The following is a 24,152-nucleotide window of genomic DNA, read 5'->3' as shown; positions in this document are numbered from 1 at the left end:
AACCCAGACATTGTAGTTTCAGAGGCTGATACCTTACAATTGAGCTATCCGGTGAAGAGATACTGGCTGGGAGCTTTTCTTGTCTTATGAGATCAACCATGAAAATACTCAGGGTGACAAAGTCATTGTGATTCTGATGTTTGAAGAAAGTCACACATCACTCACACATCAAAATCAAACATCATTTGAATTTGGCTTGGGGGAGGTATTTCTGAAAGTCCCAATCAGTTTCAGACAAGGTTTGCACTGAAAATCATATAACCAAATAGAACGCTTAGCTTTTCTCAACTGAGTTTATAGTTCAGTGGTTAGTGAACTGGCTTCTAGATGTAGAGTTTTGGGTTCAAGTCCCATCAGCGAACAGTGAATATTTTTTTATTATTATTACAGTTGTCAGAGTCACTTGTCAGAATCACTTGTCAGACAGGGTATTTAGCCTCAAACTGACATCATTCTGATGTTTTATTTTCATATCTGATCATGTCCTAAAATGGACACTGTACAGGTGCATACAATCAAACAAAGAAGCATGCAATCTTTATGGAAAAACATCATTGAGGATAAGGCCAAACATAGAGGCAGGGTCAGTGGCGAAAACAAGTACAGCCATTAGACACTGCATTTCTGCGATTGTATAACAAGCAAATGCTTGATTTTGCAGCCGTTTCATCATAGAATTGTGTGGGTGTTACAATCAGCCGGACAGTTTTTGCAGTGAAACAGCTGTTCTACCAAGAAATCAAGTGATTGTTTAACAAACATTTTGTATACCACAGTGGCCAATAGACCCTGACACTACTGGTACAAGTTATTCTAAAAATCTCTCTCAGAACAGTAGATGATGTTATAGCCTCAAAAAGGATTACAACTTCATATTTAGTTTTCAATGATATGTCCAAGCCAATATGTATGATGGACAACTGTTCACATACTTTTGGCCACAGAGTACGGTATATTATAAAGTAGATGGCAAAAGCAGATAAAAAAATGTTTCTATTTTCTCAGATTTCCTCTAAAGCATCAGGTCACATTAGTAGCCCAATTTCATACAGTTTCCATATAGGACTGCCCTTTGTATGTGCTTCAATGCGGATTGCCTTTGGCGAGTATGGTACACAGCCCTAGGAGAACCCCACAACCTTCTTGTTGCCTAGGCTATGTTCACACAGAGCGTTTTGAAGCTTTCAGAAATTACAGAATTTTTCAACTGGAAAACACTTTAGAAAGTGTTTCTATTTTTGGGGGGAGTTTTAGTTTTGAAGGGTTTTGCACCCTTTTGGTTTTAAATTACCTAGTTTGAAGCCAATTTCAGCAGGATGAGCTTCAAAGAAGTGACATGCACATGCACATTTTTTTTCTCCATCAGGCCTTTTCAAAACCACTTCAGGGGAAATATTACTCATATGAACTTCAAAGTGGATTTCGCATAGAAATTAATAGGCAATTAAGATGCCCTGAAAAATGAACTCCTATACATATTTGAGACAAAGAGAAATTTTCTCTGGTTTATTAATGTTTACTTTAGGGGAGGGATTGGGTCCTTATTAATGATGCAATGTGAAATTACATCCTAAACCCTTTCTTTTTATTCTGTAGTGTAAAATGGTACAACTATATTTCAATGGAAAATGTTTGTGGTATTTCCTTTTTCAATAAAAAAAAATCTGAATTAAAAAAATAAATTAACCGGTAGAGTTTACCAAACAATTTTGAAGCAGTTTTGGAAGGATCCATTAAAAAAAAACTCCTCCAAATCTGTGGGAACCTCGCTTTAGGGTACATTCACATAGTCAGGATTTGCAATAGGAAAACAGTTGTTGATTTTGAACATAATTCGTGTCAGACGTTTCCAGCTAGAGCTTTGATTTTTTTTGCCGAAGTTTGGCATACAGACGCAGATATAGATGATCTCCACAGTACAAAAACACTAATCTGTAGCTAATCCTGACATTTTTTTCAGAGCATAAAGTACCCAAATTATTTGTTAGCAGAATGGTTATAAGGCTATGTGCCCATGATGCAGAAATGAAGCAGAAAATTTCTGCAGCATTTCTGCATCTCCCTGGCAGAAAAAACGCATGCAGATTGTGCATGCGTTTTTCCTGCAGAATACATGCGGATCCACATGCGTTTCCGCATGCAGATTGACAAGCGCTTTCCAGGCGATAGCATCACTTGGAAAGTGCTTGACAACTAGGTCACACTATATAAATCCATGCAAACGGCATGGATTTATACAGTGTGAACCGTAAAAATTAAAACAAATAAAGCTATACTTACCCCCAAGGCCCCGGTGTGTGCAGCAGCGCTCGTTCCTGTCTGGTTCCCGGCTGCCGGCATATCGCGAGACAGAGCGGTGAAGGGCCTGCGGTCACATGACTGTGACGTCACCGCAGGTCCTCAAGCGATGCCAGCGTTCAGAGAAAAGCCTTCGGAAAGGTGAGTATAAACTTTATTTGTTATTTTATTCTTTTTTTACAGGTACAATGGTACCCAGGTCTGGATGAGAGTCTCCTCTCCTCCAGAACTGGGTACCATCCGCACATAGAGACGCATAGAAGCCGCTTGTAAAAATGTACAGTCGCGGTTTCTATGCGTTTCAATGCAAGTCAATGGCGGGAGTTCCGCTGCGCTTCCGCAAAATTAAATGACATGCTGCGGATTTTTGTACGCAGCATAAACGCTGCGGAAAAATCCGCAGCATGTGCATAGAACATGCGGAATCCCCTTCGGGACCATGGGGTGCGGATTACCTAGCGTTTCCGCTGCGGAAATTCCACAGCATAAACGCTTGAAAAACGCTACGTGGGCACCCAGCCTTAAGATTCCTTTAGATTTAGGCACTGAATCTACATCCTGATAGATTAAAAACATGTGCACTAGAGAGAAGCGAACCGATTTGCTGCAAATTGGATTTGTGTAGAAATTTTAGCAATTTGTTGAGCTCAGTTCAAACAATTTGCTTCATGAAAGTTGCCTAAAATGGCAGCATAATTTTACACATTGCATCAGCCAGAGAAGGCTCACATATCCTCAGGTGTGCTTCCTTGCAGCTTTCACATCACATGGTATAACACAGTCAATCAGGAAGGACTATCAAAGCCTGTATAAAAGCAGAGGCAGGGAATACAGCAGCCATTTGTGGTGAATCTGCATAGTGATTGGATGATACAGCTTATAGGACATATAGTATGTGACAGCACACTTGTAAAGATTAGTGTGTGAAAAACAGGCTGCTGGTGACCATCGATTTACCTATATTTGCTGAGGTCACTTTGACACTACTAAGGTGGCATTTGTGTTAAGCAGTTTGAATGGGCATACAGTCCTGGGAGACCTCTGTTTCATGCATATATTTTCAGGGCATTTAGAGGCTTTGAAATACTTTCGATTTGTGGCAAATTGATTGGACAGAAATTGAATTTCCTGGAAAAATTTGTTGAAGCCAAAGAATTTGAATTTAAAAAGATTTGCTCATCTCCAATGTTCACACAATGCAGAAATGTCCCCTATTTTAAGTTGTTAGGCCTTTATTATCCAGGCCTCTTTTTTAATGTAACTCATCTAAATCTAGTTATCCCCCCTTTCATTTTAGTAGAGTTCTCAATTTCAGCGCCACAACTTGACTTTGGTTTCATGACAATCCTTTGAATCCTGCCCCTAATATTCTCCACCATACAATGTAAGCCAGAGTGTAGACTTGCTAAAAAGTAGCAGCTTATGCTATGGTGAACTCCTATATCTGAATGTAATCTATTTCTTCTGCAGATGACTGCAATGCAAAAATGAAACATGCACAACTGCCAAGATACTGTATACTATATGGACAAAAGTAATGGGACACCTCCACATTACACTTACAGGAGCTTCTATGACATCCCATTCTAAATCCATAGGCATTAACATGTAGTTGGTCCTCCTTTTTTAATTTACAACAGTTTCTGGGGGGGATATTTGCCCATTTATCCAGAAAAGCATTTGAGGTCAGACTTTGATGTTGGATGAGAGGGGCTTACTCACAACCTCCGTTCTACGTGTTCAGTGGGGTTGAGGCAAGGCTCTGTGTGACTGGTCATGTTTTTGCACACCAAACTCACCCCGCCATGCCCTTATGGACATTGCTTTATACACTGGATATAGTCATGATGGAACAAAATAGGGCCTTCACCAAATTGTTCCCACAAGGCTGGAAGCACACTATTGTCCAAAATGTTTTGGTATGCTGAAACATTAAGAATTTTCTTCTCTGGAACTAAGAAGCCCCCAAAAGCAGCCCCATAGTATTATCCCTCCTCCACCAAACTTTACAGCTAGCACAATGCAATCAGGCAGATAACCAATCCCAGACGCATCCATCAAACTGCCAAAGGAGCGATTCACCACTCTGTTGAACATGTTTCCACTGCTTCAGAGTCCTGAGGCTGCGCGCTTTACATCCCTCCATCCAATGCTTGGCACTATGTTTGGTGATGTAATGCTTGCATTTAGCTGCTCAGTCATGAAAAGCCATGCCCTCAAGTTCCCAGCATAGCATTGTGCTGATGTTAAAGAGGTTGTCCACTACTTTTTCATTGATGAAAGATCCTTAAGATAGGTCATCAATGTCTGATTACCGGGGTCCAACACCGGGCACCGCCGCCAGTCAGCTATTATCGGTGTCAGCCGCAAGTACTCACTTGTGGAGCTGGTCATGTTCTGACAGTAGCGTGCCAGCAATGGCGGCAGGCCACAAGACTGCAATGGGGCCCGCAAGACGGGGGAAGGAGGGGCCTGGTGTCAGATGTCGATACACTTGAAAGCATTGATGGAGGAGAGAGAGCCATGTGACGCAGTGGGCATGATAACGTCACTTCATCACGCGCCACGCTGGGTCATGTAGTGGAGCTGCGGAGACGCGCTGCAGAGACCGAAGCAGCAGGGGAACGAGGAGAGGTAACTATTGTATTTATTTTTTTTTTTTAAATCCGTGAGTACGTGGTGGCCATAATACTGGAGGACTGTGGGTGCATTATACTATATGGGGGCTGCATTATAGTCTATGGGGGATGCATTATATTGTATGGAGGACCATGGAGGTTGCATTGCATTGTATGGAGGACCAGAGGGGGGTTCATTGCAATTTGTATGGAGGACCATGAGGGGAGTACATTGTATTGTATAGAGGACCATGAGGGGGTGCATTGTATTGTATGGAGGACTATGAGGGGGGTGCATTGTATTGTATGGAGGACTATGAGGTGGGGTGCATTATATTGTATGGAGCACCATGGGGGTTGCATTGTATTGTATGGATGACCATGAGGGAGGTGCATTGTAATTTGTATGGAGGACCATGAGGGTTGCATTGTATTGTATGGATGACCATGAGGGAGGTGCATTGTAATTTGTATGGAGGACCATGAGGTGAGTACATTGTATTGTGTGGAGGACCAGAGGGGGGTTCATTGTAATTTGTATGGAGGACCATGAGGGGAGTACATTGTATTGTATAGAGGACCATGAGGGGGTGCATTGTATTGTATGGAGGACTATGAGGGGGGTGCATTGTATTGTATGGAGGACTATGAGGTGGGGTGCATTGTATTGTATGGAGGACTATGAGGTGGGGTGCATTATATTGTATGGAGGACCATGGGGGTTGCATTGTATTGTATGGATGACCATGAGGGAGGTGCATTGTAATTTGTATGGAGGACCATGAGGGGAGTACATTGTATTGTATGGAGGACCATGAGGGGTGTGCATTGTATTGTATCGAGGACCATGAGGGGGGTGCATTGTATTGTATGGAGGACTATGAGGGGGGTGCATTGTATTGTATGGAGGACCATGAGGGGGGTGCATTGTAATTGTATGGAGGGCCATGAGGGGGGTGCATTATATTGTATGGAGGATCATGGCAAGTGCATTATATTGTATCGAGGACCATGGCGGGTGCATTTTATTATATGAAGGATTATGGGGGGAGCATTGTACTATATGGAGGATTATGTGGGGCTATTATAATATTTGGAGGGCTATGTGGGGGTCCATTATACTGTATGCAAGCAATTATACGGTGTGAAGGTTTGTGTGGGGTCCATCATACTGTTTGGAGGGCTAGTGCGGGACATTATACAGTGTGGGGCCATTATACTGTATGTAGGCCCATTATACTGCATGGAGGGCTGTGTAGGGGATCATACTATGTTGGGGTCACCATACTTTGCCAGGGGAGTACAGTAGGGTCATTATACTGTGCATGTGGAGGCTAATGTGGAGGAATTCACCATGGGGGTATCATACTGTGTTTGGCGGGCACTTTTGTTTGCATAATACTTTATCGGGGCAATGAAAGAGGAATCTAGGACTTCAGCAGGAGGAAAATTACCTTGTAAAGGGTGGACAGTTGTGAGATCTGCTCTTCTGTTCCCCCGACAAATATTTAATTTTTTTTTATGCATGTGACTGCTATGCACTATACGCCTCAGCACTTGCGCACCCCGTTGTGTAACTTTGTGTGGTTGCAACAGATTTTATGTTCCTAAACGCTTCCACTTTTCAATAATACTGCTCACAGTTAATCTTGGAATATGAAGGAGGGAAGAAGTGTCATAACCTGACTCGTTACTCCAGTGATGTCCTATTTCAGGACCACGCTCAAATTCAGTGAGCTCTTTAGAACGAGCCATTGTTTCACAAAGTCAGCCTGGACAGCGAGGGACGGGATTTTATACACAAGTGGGATGGAATGACATAAAATACCTGATTTCAATGATGAAGTGATATGTCCCAAAACTTCTGTCCAGTTAGTGTAAATGTGACACAGAATATTTGGATGATTGTAAATTGTGTCTCTGCTCTATTTACTATTATTATAGATGTGAGGTGCAATGAATACATTTGAACCTCTAAATCACTTCCACTTTGTTAGGAGGTGCTTACCAACTTTGTTTCATGCAGAGGCCCTTTAATACACTTTTTATTAAAAAAAAATAAATCCCATTTCAAAATAAAATATTAGACTTTGCTCGCACAAATGTGAGCCTAGGCTTATTTAATAAAATCTCTGGTGATCCCAATAAAACATCTTAAATACCACAGAGCACGGCAGTGAGTGAAATGAATGAATTCAGTGTTTGTGGGTATAAAGCTCAGTGTCCTTATGTGCTCAGAGATTACATTTACAGTAGATGTTCTCATTAGGTAACACTGTAGATCCACAATAACTTGATTAGTCTCTCAGAATAAACATGGACACGACTGACCCATATGAGTGAGGCAATACGAATAGGACGGGAGCCATGCGATAACGATTGTTAGATTTATGCCCAATATGTTATCAGGGGTCCCAAGTAGTGACCGCCACGGCTTTGATGAGGCAGAGATGCAGTTTTCAAACTGACTGCCTAAAAATTAAATTTTGGGCAAATCTCAGCCGTACAACAATGGCTGCTAAGTGGGACTCTACCTATATAAAAATGGCAAAGATTTTTTTTGTGTTCGCATGAGATTTTGCTCTGTGAATGGAACAGACAAACCCATATTTAAATCAGCATTATTTTACACGAGTGAATAGGAAACGACTTTAGGCTACGTTCCAGCGATAAGTATTTGATGCTGCGGATTTTCGGCACCTATTAGGTAAAATTAGGTTGCTTGCGTTATTTTCATTGAATTTTTGAGTGCATTCTTTTTATATGCATTTTTATCGCATTTTTGATGCTGCAGTTTTTGTCTCTTTTTGGTATATTATGCTTTAAATAAAGCTACTTTGTTTTTGATAGTTCCTGGTATTTGGCCTTGACAATACTTCAATGATACAGTCAAGTGTGGATTATGTGCATTTTTAGTTCATTTCTGCAGTGGAAACGCACCAAAGAAGCATATGCCTTTTTTACCTGCAGATTTTCTGCATCTAATGCAATTCTATGGAGAAAATCCGTACATAAAATGTACCCGCAAGAGAAATTAACATGTGTAAAAACAAAACAGGGGGCATGAGATTTCTATAAATCCCATCCAATACCATAGAAAAGTTGGATGTTCGCTGGGAGTCGGAACCCTACAAGGTGTTGAAGCAGAATGGACTAGTGTATGATGTGAAGCGAGAAGACGGATCCTGTCCAGTGACCAGATCAGAACATGCTTCGCCCCTGTCGTTCCATCAACCCCCCTGAGATAACCTCGGCCTTAGTCTAGGAGGAATAACAGATCCCTAGTAGAAGATTGCGATGATGACGAATGGTGGACTGTACCGGTCACACCGAGCTTAACAGACAGTACAGCTCTGGCACCCATACCAGAGCCACAGCTAGAGGGACAAGCTGAGGGCCCTATAGAGTCTTTGGACCCTGCTGGCTTGTGTAGATGGGGCCGTCCCACAGCGGGTGTCCCTCCACAAAGGTACCTCCAAAACGACTGAGTAGGGCCAGATCTCGGTTGGTGCTGTTTTTGCCGAGATGTCAAAATGTTAGTGGGGTGGAATGTAACGGTTAATCACAGTTTACTGTATTGTAATGTAATATATGATCTGGCCAGGAGAAGGCAGTGGCGCGAGGTCTGAGTGGGAGCACGAGGGGTGGGGGAGTTTTGGCGGTTGGAGGAAGGCAAAGCAGAGTGTGGGTGAAAAGTGAAGCTGTGGTTCCTTGGGAAAAAGTCTGGATAGAGCGGTGCTACTCTGGATCTGTTGTTGGTGACTCTGGGACGCATTGTTCGGCTTGACATGAGCCGACTTGGTGAGGACAACCACATACACAGCATCTTGGGCTAGGTCATGTGAAGCCTCATCTCTAAGGATTTAGGGAAGCCCTGCATTGGAGAGATCAGCATTTTCTACGAGATTTAGGATGGCGTTTCTGATTATTTGGGACTCAGCCCAGCAAGGAACCTTTTACTTTTGTCTCAGGACGTACTGGTGCCACCTTACATCTGAATATATATAGTTGAAACCAGAAGTTTACATACACTCTATAAAAAGACACATATGCATGTTTTTCTCAACATCTGACATGAAATTAGAATAAACCTTTCCCGTTTTAGGTCAATTAGGATTACCATGATTTTTAATATTTGCCAGATGCCAGAATAATGAGAGAGAGAATGTTTTAAGTCGCTTTTATTACTTACTGAGAAGTCAAAAGTTTACATACACTAAGATTACTATGCTTTTAAATAATTCTGGACTGCCCATATGATGATGTCATTTGTTTGGAAGCTTCTGTTTTTTCCCCAACATCTGAGTTAATTAGAGACACACCTGTGGATGTATTTTAACGCACACCTGAAACACTCTGCTTCTTTGTGTAGCATTATTGGAAAGTCTAAAGAAATCAGCTAAGATATCAGGAAGAGAATTGTGGACTTGCAAAAGTCCGGCTCATCCTTGGGTACAATTGCCTCGTTCATCTGTACAAACAATTATACGCAAGTACAAACAAGATGGGAATGTCCAGCCATCATACTGCTCGTGAAGGAGACTGGTTCTGTGTCCCAGAGATGAACGTGCTTTGGTCCGACATGTGCATATCAAGCCAAGGACAAAAGCAAAAGACCTTGTGAAGATGATGGCAGAAGCTGGTAAGATTGTGTCAATATCCACAGTAAAATGAGTACTGTATCAACATGGGCTGAAAGGCCACTGTGCCAGGAAGAAGCCATTACTCCAAAAGAAACATAAAAAAGCCAGATTAATGTTTACAAATGCACACAGGAACAAAGACCTTAATTTTTGAAGACATGTCCTGTGGTCTGATGAAAGTAAAATTGAACTTTTTGGGCATAATGACCATCGCTACATTTGGAGGAAAAAGGGAGAAGCTTGGAAGCCTAAAAACACTGTCCCAACTGTGAAACATGGGAGTTGCAGCATCATGTTGTGGGGTTGTTTTGCTGCAGGAGGGACTGGTGCACTTCACAAAATAGATAGCATCATGAGAAAAGAAGATTATATGACAATACTGAAGCAACATCTCAAGACATCAGACAGGAAGTTAAAGCTTGGGCGGAAATGGGTCTTCCAAATGGACAATGACCTGAAGCATACTGCCAAAATGGTAACAAAGAGGTTTAAGGATAACAAAGTCAATGTTTTGGAGTGGCCATCACAAAGCCCTGATCTCAATCCTATTGAAAATTTATGGGCAAAGCTGAAAAGGCAGGTGCAAGCAAGGCGACCTACAAACCTGGATCAGTTACACCAGTTCTGTCAGGAGGAATGGGCCCAAATTCTGACTAACTATTGTGAGAAGCTTGGGGGAAGGATATCCCAAATGTTGGACCCAAGTCATTCAGTTTAAGGGCAATGGTACCAAATAATAATGAAATGTATGTACTTTTGACTTCACAGTAAGTAATAAAAATGCCTTAAAAAATTCTCTCTCTCTCATTATTCTGGCATTTGGCAAATGTTAAAAATTATTGTAATCCTAACTGACCTAAAACGGGAAAGGTTCATTATGATTTCATGTCAGATATTGAGAAAAACCTGCAGATGTGTCTTTTTATATAGTGTATGTAAACTTCTGGTTTCAACTGTATGCGTATATATAAATAGCTTTATAGAGGTCTAGTTAGTTAGGATAAAAGGCCTCTTCTGTAAGAAACACTTCGAAAATTGCTCTGAGTTGGCGATTAGTAAAGTACTGGCACAACACTGTTTTATGGATTTATGCATAGAAATGGTTAATTGCACTGTATTCAGCTCGCAAATAACTGTTAATTCTGTTTAAGTGTACCTGTGTGTACTCTTATTTGGTGTTATTGAGAGTAACTGTTGTCATTGTATTTGTTATATATACACTGTTTACCTACTATCCTTTCCATTTTATAAACTGGTTAGTAAATATTCATATTACATTACCTAATCTTGTGTCTGCTGATTGCTGCTGTACCCCTCTCCCTGTGGCCGTCTCTTGACCACGTTTCACTGTCACCAGCAAAAATGCTATTAACCTACAGATATGGGGTTAATCTGCAGGTTAATAGTGTTACTAACCTGCCCGATGCCTGCACGTAGGAGAACACTGCAGGAAGAAAATTACCTTTATTCTCCCTGGCAGTATCCAGTTTCAGTCACGGGGCAGCACCGATGCGGTTTCAGTCACCGCTCTGAGAATAGAGTGGCTGCTGTAACCGCGCCCCCGGCCCTGACTGACAGCAGGCTCCGCATTGGAGCCGGCTGTCAGTTAGGGTCAGGGCACAGTTCAAGCCGTGATTGAAACCAAATGCTGCCGGGGAGAATAAAGGTTTTCTCCCCGCAGTGTTCGGCTACGTGCAGGCGCCAGGCAGGTTAGTAACGTTATTGACAGGTTTCCTTTAAGTGGGCTTAAATGTCTATTTGGATTCATACTTTAAAGGTAATCTGTCAACAGGTTTTTACCACCTAATCTTAGCAGCATAATATAGGGCAGATACCCTGATTCCAGTAATAGGTCAGTTACTGGGCTGCTTGCTTTAGTATTAACAAACACAGTTTTATCAGTAGGAGATTATCACTAGAGGACTAGTAAATCTGCTAGGTAGTTCTCCATATTCATGAGCTCTGTACCCTGCCCCACCGCTAATTGTGTAGACAGAAGGCTGCCAATCAGTTGTGTGGACGGGGTTATATAGGGCTCAGAATTCAATGAACTGGTAGATCTGCAGCAGAGAAACCAGTGATTTTATCAAGACTACAGCAAGTAGCTCAGTAAGTTATACATCGCTGGAAAGAGGCCTCTGTGTGATGCTAGTCACTACTCACGGACAAGCTGTGAGGCTGGGTAGTCAAAGAGGTCCGAGATCAAAAGCCAGGAGGGTACGTCATAGATAGAGGGGCGAGATAAAGGTGTAGTCAGGTAACAGTGCAAGGTCAAAATTCCAATAAGGTAGCAGATCACGACAAAAGGGCTAGGCAAATGGATGGCCAAGTCAAATCCAAGGTCAAGTAGCAAAGATCAGAATACAAGACTAGGAGCACAGAGCAAACACACACCTCATGAGCAAAGCTACAATTGGCAGAAATCTGGCTAAATAGGCAGGTAATTAATCTGAATTAAACTGATTGGATGGCTATACTGTCACTCAAGACACTGACAGCTCAGCAAGTCCCCTCATCCGATTGGACGGCTGAGCTGTCAATCACCATACTGACAGCTCAGTACGCCCCTGTTCTAGATTGGACGGCAGAACTGTCATTCACTGCGTCCAGACAACACTGATGGGAGGAATCGTGACACTCTGCCTTTACATTATGCTCCTACAACTATGATAGTCTTCATAAAACTGTAAGCACTGATCTCAAAATCCATCAGTGACCTGACTCTGTAGTGGCTTCAACGGTCACTGGTTGTGTCGGTCATCGTTTCTGGTCTGGTGAAGGCCGTCGGAGCGGCAGCACTGATTAGGCAGGATCCAGTGGCAAGTATGGTTTCTTCATTTTATTCATCAGGTTAGCTGTCCACTGTTACCTTGAAAAATATTGCAGAAAACCTTTTAAAATCATAGCATACTAAGGAGAGACCAAGAGCTTAAACGGGTTGTCTCAAGTCCTGTGGTTAAAAAAAAGGTTAAAACTGCTCGTGAAAACAAACCTTGCAATTTATCTCTGTCTTCTCTAAAAGGAGGGATTTATAATTCTATAGTGTACAGTTCATTACTTAGGTTTAATAGCATCCTGCAGTCTCAGAGTGGCCTGTCGCCTAGGTAAGGAGCGCACACACTTGCAGCCTCTATGCTAAAAGTCTGCATGCACTGCTATGAAGCTGGCCGGTTTGCTGGATCCAACCAGATTCAGTCCCACAGTGTTTTGTTAAATACTGCACAAACAAAGCTGCCTGGCAAAGCAGCCTGGGAGAGCGCTCAGATATGAGCATCGGCACCACCATGCTGCTGACCCGAGCTGTCAATCATCAGTAGCACACCGCTCCTTGCAAAACAAGAAGGCTGGGCAGAGAGCGGTGTGCTACTGAAAAAAAGAACATGATAACAACCTTGTAATACATTCTATACACACGTGTTCATAAATTGCAAAAAATTCTTCTGCAGATTTTATTACTAGTCTACAACAAAATCTGTATATGCAAGGCGCCTTTCAGACGTCAATGTTTTGAGTACGTGTCGTGACAGTTTTCACATGTACCGGAGACACTGACACACGTAGACCCATTCAAATGAAAGGGTCTGTGCACAGGTCAGTGTGTTTCCACGGACGGTGTGTCCGTGGGCAAAACACACTGACATGTCAGTTTTTTTCTCGCAGCACGGGCCGCAAAATATCCCGCACACGTGCACAGCGATGACACACGGATAACATCCATGTGTCTTTAGTATCACACGTACCGGCGCTTGGGAATCAGCGGTACAGTTAGCGCTGTTCCCAAGCGCCAGGTGCTGAATGCTGCCCTCATCATTGTCCCCTGCTTGAGCTCCGATCAACGTCAGCAGTGGACAATGTTGAGAGTAGTAGTCTGCTACCGCTGTGTCAAGAACCTGTAAAAATAAGAGTAAAATAAAAAAGTCCTTATACTCACCTGTCCTAAGTGTCCCCCGCTGTAATCCATCTGACTGCTCACACCGAGGAGCAAGAGAATGACTTGCTGCAGCGAGCGCGCCCCGGACCTCCGCTGAGCTCAGTGAGTGACAGGGCACTGCTTGGTGAGCTCAGCGCAGGTCAGGGGCCCGCTCGCTGGAGTGAGTCATTCTCCTTGGTGTGAGCGGTCAGATGGATTACAGAGGGGGACACTTAGGACAGGTGAGTATAAGGACTTTTTTATTTTACTCTTATTTTTACAGGTTTTGGACACAGCGGGAGCAGACTACTACTCTCATCATTTTCCCTTGCTAGAGCTGATCGCAGCACAAGCAGGAGATAATGATGAGGGAAGCATTCAGCATCCAGTGCTTAGGAACATCGCTAACTGTACCGCTGATTCCCAAGTCCCGGTACGTGTGCTCCTGATGCGGCACATGGGCGGCACACAGATCACACACACGGACACGGTTATCTCCGGTATCGGTTTTTCCAGTACCAGATATATCTGGACGTGTGAAAGAGGCCTAACATAGATTTGGCTGCAAGTCACCCTACCTAATTACAAAGAATTGTACAAGGTGATATCGGCAGTGACAATCTGCACAACAATAAGCACATTGAAGATACAAAAAACAGCAGCATGCTCTAATTTTTGTCAAGATTTTTTCTGCAATGTGTGAATAGGGTTTTGAAAACACAATTCACTTAGACTATAATTTGCTACGGATTTGTAGTTCAGAATTCACTCTGCAAGCCCTGAATGTGTGACTATATCCTGTGTTACCTGTAGTGGTGTCACCTGTGTAATAACATGGTCACTAAGACGTGGATAAACAATTTCTGTATTGGCACTTTCGTTTACTAGGTCTGGTCCTCTAGACCAGGGTTCCCCAACTCCAGTCCTCAAGGCCCACCAACAGGTCATGTTTTCAGGATTTCCTTAGTATTGCACAGGTGATAATTCCATCATCAGCACAGGCAATAGTTACATCACCTGTGCAATACTAAGGAAATCCTGAAAACATGACCTGTTGGTGGGCCTTGAGGACTGGAGTTGGGGAACCCTGCTCTAGACAGTTGGCTCTGAACACTACAAATCAGGAAATGTTACTGCTTCTATGCTTTCAAAAATCAAGGCTCCGGAATGACATCCAGCGCTAGCCATTAATACGACCAATGTGCGGAACATGAATCACAAATGTGGTAATATAAGTTAGCCAGTGACAGCTGTATATGAGGTCTGACTATTGCTAGCTATGAAAAGCCACATATGGACAGACCAGCAATAATATATAGTGACTGAGTTTTACTAAATTAATGGGATTACTGTAACTTTTGCACTTGCTCAGTGCAGCATATTAGCTGAAATCTGTTTTTCATAACAACTGAAGTGACAAAACCAGATAGGGTTAAAGGAAGCAAATGATTTATGACCTACAGAGTATGTAAATCAACAAATTAAGATGGCGCTGTGGTTTCTTGGAGTGCACAGCTCTGGTAATGAGCAGCTTCGTCTGCAGAGCGGGTTACAGTTCACTGAATGTCCTACTGAACAGTGAAATCGTTGGCACTTTCCCAACGAGGCTGAAAAGTGAGATGTTTTTAATGTGATAAAACTAAAAGGAAAATCTACAAACAGAAAAAAATGTCAACTTCAACATGATCATATAAAAGGCCAAGTTCACACGACCGTATAAAAAAAAGTCTGATTTTCATCCAAAAAACCGAGACGATTTTTCTTCGGTATTTTCAAACTTTTTTTTATACAATCAGCACTGAATAAAATTTAGAAGATCAAAAGCTGTTTCCCATGTCAATAATGGCAATGTATCCATAAAAAATGGTTGACCCCTATGGTGTCAGATTATTTTTATTAACATAGGAATGTGTATTTGGCCTTTTATTGACAGCTGATATATAAAAACGGATGATTAATACAGATGAAAAACGGTCCATTTTTTTCTGGATGAAATCAAATAATTTTTTATATGTTCGTGTGAGCTTAGCCTTATTATAATAAAGATATATTTGCCGTTTAATTAGAGGGGACTTTATAACTTAGGCTAGGGCTACATAGGAATAATCTTCATATGACCTGAGAATTTGCATCAAGTGATTGTCAATGAGGACATGCTGTGGTCCGTGACCTGCCACAATATGCCCATCTTCAATTCAAAACACTTATGTTTTCGATCTCAGGTAGCACGCAACTTTGCTCACATATTTGCGCTGACGGGGCCATAGACTTCTCTTACAGTAGGCGTATGCACCCGAAAATGATGCACGGCAGAGAGAATGTTCATTCGGTAGGTACCATTATAGTCCATGGCCCCATCGGTGCATAAGTCCGAATCCAGCTTTGCAAGGGTTCGGACGAAGGCCCAGACGTGACCCACGAACGTGACGATAAGCGCAATGTGAAAGCACCCTGAGAATTGACGTCATGGAACCAGAGTGGCTGTGGAGCTCCAACATTAGGCCAGGTTCAGAAGTCTGTATTTCTTGGTCTGTGTACTGACTGCAACGCCTGGCCATGGGTCTCCATACCTGAAATAGCAGCCTCATAGGCATACATGAGACTGTCACTTTGGATCATGAGTCCCTTGGCCAGCCCAAGTGTTTCTGTCTGTGCCCAGACCATAAAATAAGGCCGTCTGAGTCCTGCCTAGGGGCCTCTTTCACACAGACGTATTTGATACATCCATAATATGGAACCGCAATATGAACATAGCTTGAAACAGGACTAACTGAGATTATGCATTTGTATTTTTATTCATTGCTATTTTCTTTTCAATTGAGTCAAAGCAAAACCGTTTTTTACCCTATAGAACAGGGGTCCTCAAACTACGAACCGCAGAGGATTTTTATCCGGCCCGCCGGGCTGTGGATGGAGGAGAGCGGTGTCAGGGCCCGCTCCCTCCCGCTTGCTCAGGGCCCCGGCAGCCGGATACTTACCTCTCCTCGGGCCTCCGCAGATCCGCTGTCTTCCTGGTCTGCGCTCCCTGTGACGTCTCAGGTCAGAGGGTGCTGTGACGTCTTTACACCGCGCCCTCCCCTGAGCCGTCACAGGCTGCGCAGAGCGGGAAGATGCCGGTAACGCTGGAGTCCGGACCCGATCAGCGGCAGCAGGTGAGAAGTGAGGTGAGTATTTGATTTTTTTTTTTAATGTATGGAGGCATGGGGCATAATATTAGGGGGTGACATCCTGCATGGGGCATAATATGGGGGGGTGACATCCTGAATGGGGCATTATATGGGGGGTGACATCCTGCATGGGGCATTATATGGGGGGTGACATCCTGCATGGGGCATTATATGGGGGGGTGACATCCTGAATGGGGCATTATATGGGGGGGTGACATCCTGCATGGGGCATTATATGGGGGGTGGCATCCTGCATGGATGGGGCATTATATGGGGGGGGGTAACATCCTGCATGGGGCATTATAAAGACAGGGGAGTTATATCTTGCATGGGGCATTATATGGTGGGAGAAAGGGACATCCTGCATGGGGCATTATATGGGGGGTGACATGCTGCATGGGGCATTATATGGGGGGGGGGGGGGACAGCCTGCATGGGGCATTATAAGGGGAGGAACAGCCTGCATAGGGCATTATAAGGGGGGGGGGCAGCCTGCCCATTGAGGACCTATGCTGCCTATTGGGGACATTTACCTCCCCATTGAGGACCTATGCTGCCTATTGGGGACATTTACCTCCCCATTGAGGACCTATGCTGCCTATTGGGGACATTTACCTGCCCATTGAGGACCTATGCTGCCTATTGGGGACATTTACCTGCCCATTCAGGACCTATGCTGCCTATTGGGGACATTTACCTGCCTATTGAGGACCTATGCTGCCTATTGGGGATATTTACCTGCCTATTGGGGACCTATGCTGCCTATTGAAATACCGGTTGATTTAACTTTACTTGTTATTCATTTTAAATATTGTATTTGTTCCTGTATTATTTTTTTACTTCAAAATAAGATATGTGCAGTGTGCATAGGAATTTGTTCATAGTTTTTTTTAAAAAAATTATATTCCGGCCCTCCAATGGTCTGAGGGACAGTGAACTGGCCCCCTGTTTAAAAAGTTTGAGGACCCCTGCTATAGAAAATAATAGCAATAAATGAGAATACACATGCAAACACTATAGAAATAATGATGCATCGCCATTAATTGTCACATACTAGCTACAAAAACGACCAAGGAAGAACATGCAGAATTTTTTGAAAATCGGAATTTAAAAAGAAAAACCCAAAACATCCATGTGAATAGCCCTAATTCAGTCAGTAAAAGATGAATGAGATGCTGATGTTAAAACTCTCTTATGTGAGAGAGGTCTATTGGTGAGATCAGGTAATGCGGCAGCCTGTGCGGCTGAGACTACGCCCAACCCGGCTGAGACTACGCCGGACCCGGCTGAGACTACGCCCGACCCGGCTGAGACTACGCCCGACCACGCAGGCCGATAGCCACACAAATTTGTTTCAAGATCATGGAGTCATTCGCCATCATGTTTCAACCGCACTGTGTGGACTCACCCTTTGCGTTGTTTTACATGGACATATAAACTGCCTGCAAAGAGTGCCAAATGGCTGTTATCTAACGTAAACTTACTTTGTCCTGGGTGTTTTGTGCAGATGATCATTCGGGTGAAAATCTCAGACGTGCATAGCCTGGATCTGAAAATCTGCATTTTGCTGACATATCTGGGTATGTGCACAAAGTCTTTTAGACATAGAGTTTTCCTACAGGAAGACGTCAAAGGCTTGGCCACTGTTTTTTTGGCTTTTATGTATCAACTAGTGAGCATCTTCTGAGCGGAAACCACCTGAGGAGTGGACCAGACACTTATTTTAACCACTTTGCATCTTTACAAATTTGAGGCAGTGAAAAGATGCTCATTCTTTTTAAAGTTTATTGAGTTGTTTTTCAGCTGAGTTACGGAGCATACCCGCCTGAAAAAGACCTGGTGTGCACATACCTTCATAGTTAAGCTGAATCAGACCTTTAAATCTGTGACAAATGCCAATCCATAACACTTGTGTCACACTTGAAACTTGGCCTCTTATGCGATGCTCATTTTTGGTTTTGGCAGTATTCACATCAGTTTTTTGTTTATAACCTGGTGTAAACCAAGAGTGTCCCAGGCTATTATAGTAATAATAGATTTTATATACAAGTACTTCTCACTAAATTAGAATATCATCAAAAAGTTGATTTATTTCAGTTCTTCAGCACAAAAAGTGAAACTCATATTATATAGAGTCATTACAAACAGAGTGATCTATTTCAAGTTTTATTTCTGTTAATGTTGATGATTATGGCTTACAGCCAATGAAAACACAAACATCATTATCTCAGTAAATTACAATACTTTATAACAACAGCTTCAAAAATGATTTTTAAAATCCAAAATGTTGGTCTACTGAAATGTATGTTCAGTAAATGCACTCAATACTTGGTCGGGGCTCCTTTTGCATCAATTACTGCATCAATGCGGCGTGGCATGGAGGTGATCAGCCTGTGGCACTGCTGAGGTGTTATGGAAGCCCAGGTTGCTTTGATAGCAGCCTTCAGCTCGTCTGCATTGTTGGGTCTGGTGTCTCTCATCTTCCTCTTGACAATACCCCATAGATTCTCTTGGCCAATCAAGCACAGTGATACTGTTGTGTGTAAACCAGGTATTGGTACTTTTGGCAGTGTGGACAGGTGCCAAGTCCTGCTGGAGAATGAAATTTCCATCTCCAAAAAGCTTGTCGGCAGAGGGAAGCATGAAGTGCTCTAAAATTTCCTGGTAGACGGCTGCGCTGACTTTGGTCTTGATAAAACACAGTGGACCTACACCAGCAGATGACATGGCTCCCCAAACCATCACTGATTGTGGAAACTTCACACTAGACCTCAAGCAGCTTGGATTGTGTGCCTCTCCACTCTTCCTCCAGACTCTGGGACCTTGATTTCCAAATGAAATGCAAAATTTAATTTCATCTGAAAACAACACCTTGGACCACTGAGCAACAGTCCAGGTCTTTTTCTCCTTGGCCCAGGTAAGACGTTTCTGGCGTTGTCTATTGGTCATGAGTGGTTTGACACAAGGAATGCGACACTTGTAGCCCATGTCCTGGATACGTCTGTGTGTGGTGGCTCTTGAAGCAATGACTCCAGCAGCAGTCCACTCCTTGTGAAACTCCCCCAAATTTTTGAATGGCCTTTTCTTAACAATCCTTTGACGGCTGCGGTTTTCCCGGTTGCTTGTGCACCTTTTTCTACCACACTTTTTCCTTCTACTCAACTTTCCATTAATATGCTTGGATACAGCACTCTGTGAACAGCCAGCTTCTTTAGCAATGACCTTTTGTAGCTTACCCTCCTTGTGGAGTGTTTCAATGACTGCCTTCTGGATATCTGTCAAGTTAGCAGTCTTCCCCATGTTTGTGGAGCCTACTGAAACAGACTAAGGGACCTATTAAAACGCTTCGGAAGCCTTTGCAGGTGTTTTTTGTTAATTCTAATTTACTGAGATAATGACTTTTGTGTTTTCATTGGCTGTAAGCCATAATCATTAACAGAAATAAACACTTGAAATAGATCACTCTGTAATGACTCTATATATGAGTTTGACTTTTTGTATTGAAGAACTGAAATAAATCAACTTTTTCATGTCCGGAGCACATGTCCTAGTGTGTCCTATAGTCCCCACATCCAGGGATAGTATAGGGAGCTATCCCTGCTGTACAGAGGTTTATGGCCGGGCTGAGAGCAGCACTGACAATGGGACGATGCAGAACAGAACGCCTGCAGCAGCCGCCATGTGACACATTATATATATATACACACACCCAGCAATAATAATTAGTAATATGCTACACTGGTGAGGTCACATGCATGTAGTATGATGTCACCGTGCACACTGCTGGCTGATGAATAAAGCCTCCTCACCTGGCCCTGGGGATGTCCATGGCGCTGGAGAGCAGCCCCTGCAGGGGGTCAGGGCAGGACGTCCTGCTGAAGGCAGCTGGCAGAATGCCATAGGTGAAGGAGTTGAGGCGCCCCCTGCACACAGCTGCCATGGGCACAGGAGTGAAGGCGTCCTCCGCCTCTGCCAGCTCCAGTCCTGCCCCCGGCCCTTCGTCCTCCTCCGCCGGACACACGGGTACAAGTTGTGGAGAGGCCGGGCTGGCAGAGCCCTGCGGCGGGACGTGCACGGGGGTGACAGGTAGCGGAGCGCCGTCCTCTGCTGCACCTGCCTGACTTATCGCCTGCGCTCCCCCGCACTCCTGCAGAGGGCGCCCGTCCAGAGAAATGTTGGTAAGGAAGGAGAGGGCAGCCTGTCTCCTGCGGGGGTCCATGAGCTGCTGCTGCTGCCTCCTGACGTGCTGCAGGCTGCGGACACCTGGGGACTGCATGGCACCTCCTATCAAGAGCCCATTACTGCAGTCGGCAGCCGCCATGGCGCATGTGTGAGCGGAGCGCCCGGCGCAGAGTACAGCATGCGAGCGGTGCAGCAGCGCCTGTTAGTGCTGGAGCGGGGCGGGATCTGAGCGCAGGATCCGTCCTCCGGTGTGAGCTGCAGCGGGGGCCGCCACTTCCTCCATGTGCGGCTCTGCGCCCTCCGCTCCTCGTGCTGGGGCTTGTGTCCTCCTCATCAGCTCTGGTGCTGCCGAGGTCTGCTGCTCCGGCACAGGAGATGGATGGCGGAATAACGCGCAGGGGGCCTGCAGCAATACTGGGGCTTGCAGAATAGTGTCGCATTCCTTTAAGATTTTGCACTGGATTTCAATGAGACCCTCCTATTGGTGCTGTGCTACTGATTCTGGAACAGATTTTCTTTTTTTTATGTGCCCCCCCATCCTCCCACCTAGGAAATAAGGATGCAAAATTTCCCTTCAGCCAACTGGGCGGGGACAACAAGACCTGTGTGGGCGTTTGCTTTTTCTCCTCTGACACTAGCCAATCAAAGCTTGGTGTGGCCAAAGAGACGTTCTGTGGTACACGCCTAATTGGTTGAAGGGAATACCTGCATCTTTATTTCTGGGGGACATAACTTTGGAACGGAGGGGCACAGAAGAAAAAGAAAAACTGTTACAGAATCAGTGGAGCAAAACCAACTGGAGGAGGGTCGGAGATTAAAAAATCCAGTTACAGGTCCGCTCGAAATCTGAACTTCCATTATAGTTCATCATAGTTTTTATTTATTAAAGGGGTTGTGCGGTACTTTAGATTACCTATGTATCTGACGCGCCCCCTGGGCCATGTTCAGGGGAAACCCGGAGCCGGATCTGGGTAGGGGTAGTAGTCCTTGTGGCGGTGACCCGGTCCGTGCCCAGGGTGTCAAACTAAGTGGCAGTCTATGGCAGTAGATGTTAACTTGATCGACTACGCCACCCGTTGAGTGCGGCTTTGAAGCCGCCGCTGCAGAACAGTCCACTGAGGCCAGGTGTATAAGGATGTGCAGCGTGGTGGTATAACCCCCAACGGGAGGGGTATGGCCTCAGGGCAGCAGGTGAAGATGAGGGGGGTTGTGACGGTGCAGTAAGAAGAGTCAGAGTCAGGAGATGCAGTTTCAGGGGTTTTACTCACAAGTGTTCTCTCAGTCACTCTGGCCTTGAGTGACCACCCGAGCCGTGCTGCGTCCACCAGGTCCTGGACTCGGCTAACCCCCAGGCAGTTCTGGAGCGTGGTCCTGAGCTCCCTTCTCTCTCTCTGTCTCTGGCCGTTCCCACCAGGGATCCACCTTTGGCCGGCTCCCTCGGGTCTCTTGGTGGTCAAACCTCTTCTGGGTTCCCTGACCCTATGCTTGGTGTGCCTTTCTGGTGGATTTGGTGAGGGTCGTGGCAAATCTTGACCACGACCTCCGGTTCCTGGCTGAGGATAAGTGGCCTCCACCAGTTCGGGTTCCGGTACCCGTGTCCGCCAACCCTTCACCCTTTTTGGTCTGATTCTGGGTTCTTAGGGTTCCCTCTGATCTTCCACTCTGGGCCTTTCTTTCTCCTCTCTCCTCTGCAGGCTTGGCTCTGGAGCTGGGCCCAGCCGGAGCCACAGCTCCCTGTCAGCCCTCCTGGCTGAGCTCCTCTGCTCTGCTCCTCCTCAGACTGACTGACTCTGTCCTAAGATGGTGCCCACCTTATATACTCCCTCTATGTGTGAGCCCAGGTGACCAGCACCCAATGAGCTCCTAGCTTTACCCAGAGTACTCCCCCTATCTGCCCCTACACTACTGGGATGTTCCACCCCCCTCCCACTCCAGCCAGGGACAGACGCTGTCGTACCTGCACATATACTTGGTGGGAGTACCGTAGTTCTGTCCCCCGGAAATGGGATGTATGTAGTGCATGCAGCCTACTGAGCTCAGTCCCACACTCCATCCTTACCCGGGAGTGGAATACCACACCTCTGGGTCGAGGTGCGATACCCCTGTAGCAGCCGAGCCCTCAGGGTGCTACATATCCCCCCCCCCTAAGACTTTTTGTAAATACCTTCTGCTGTTGATAATGCCTGTGAGCGGCGCTATCGGTGGCCGCTCACAAGCATCACGTGACCCCGTGCTGACATCACAACAAGTGAGGCGTGACTCAGCGCTGGGGTCCCCGCGGTGGCTGCTGGGCTGTGGGCGAGGTTACCCCCCCACGTTACACCCAGCATCCACCGAGCGTTTTCCCAATGAATGGGGAGAGGCAGAGCGGGCTGTGGATGCCGGGTGTGACGCGGGGGGGGGGGTAACCTCGCCCACAGCCTGGCATGCACCTGAAACACGGAAGACAAAGACCCCCGGCTGCTGCCAGCACTTGTCGTGACATAGGCGGATGTCAGAGCCGGCTGCAGCCGGGGGTCACGTGATGCCTGTGAGCGGCCAGTGATAGCGCCACTCTCATGCATTATCAACAGCAGAAGGTATTTACAAAAAGTCTTAGGGACCTGGGGGGGGGGATACATGGGGTGGTAATCTAAAGTACCGCACAGCCACTTTAAGTCTTCCTCTGCATGATTTACATAGCTCCCGTTGAACTGAATCGACAACAAATGAAAGCCTTAAATAATTGAAAGAGCTGTCCACTAGAGATAATCGAATCTTGAAATTTTTATTCGCCAGCTACATCAAAATTATGCGATTATGTGATGTGGGACATTCTGAGGTCTCCTCAGACAGTATTGAACCCCTATCAATTGCTTTTATTCGTACACCGCCTTAGGCCTCCTTCACACATCCGTTTTTTATGTCCGTATGCAGTCCGTTTTTTAAGGACCACAAATACGGACACACGCGCACCCATTCTATTCAATGGTGGTGCGCACATGTCAGGTTTTTCACACGTGTGTGTGAAAAACCCACAGACTTGTCCTTTTTTTTTTCCTGCATCGCAGACGAAATGAGTGCCGCACATGTGCACACTGATGACACACAGATAACATCCATGTGACACCTCCTGGAATTAAATGCTCCAGGGACTGGGGAAAGCAATACAGTTAGCGCTTTTCCCAGCCACGGTTGCTGACTATAGCTCTCATCATACTCACCTGGCCTCGCTGATCGCAGGGAGACCAGGCGACACTGATGAAAATTGTAGTCATCACCTGCCATCTGTGAATAGCACGCATGAAATAAATATAAAAATGGCATGGGGTCCCCCTTCATTTTATTAACCAGC

The 24,152-nt window shown here is 44.9% G+C and overlaps 1 protein-coding gene across 1 annotated transcript in view; it reads right to left on the bottom strand.

Moving 5' to 3' along the window:
* CABLES1 (Cdk5 and Abl enzyme substrate 1) overlaps nt 1-21,008 on the bottom strand; it is a 106,669-nt gene extending 85,661 nt beyond the window's left edge. The window contains exon 1 of the mRNA XM_073679159.1: nt 20,446-21,008. Coding sequence (XP_073535260.1) covers nt 20,446-20,957 — 512 coding nt within the window. The 5' untranslated portion in view covers nt 20,958-21,008. The remainder of the gene's footprint in view (nt 1-20,445) is intronic.
* Between the last annotated feature and the right edge of the window lie 3,144 nt (nt 21,009-24,152).

Source organism: Phyllobates terribilis, unplaced genomic scaffold, assembly GCF_046119375.1.
Source record: "Phyllobates terribilis strain yellow unplaced genomic scaffold, ASM4611937v1 Scaffold_4__5_contigs__length_816908805, whole genome shotgun sequence".
In the NCBI taxonomy this organism is placed as follows: Eukaryota; Metazoa; Chordata; class Amphibia; order Anura; family Dendrobatidae; genus Phyllobates; species Phyllobates terribilis.
This window is presented reverse-complemented; position numbering and strand designations above follow the sequence as displayed.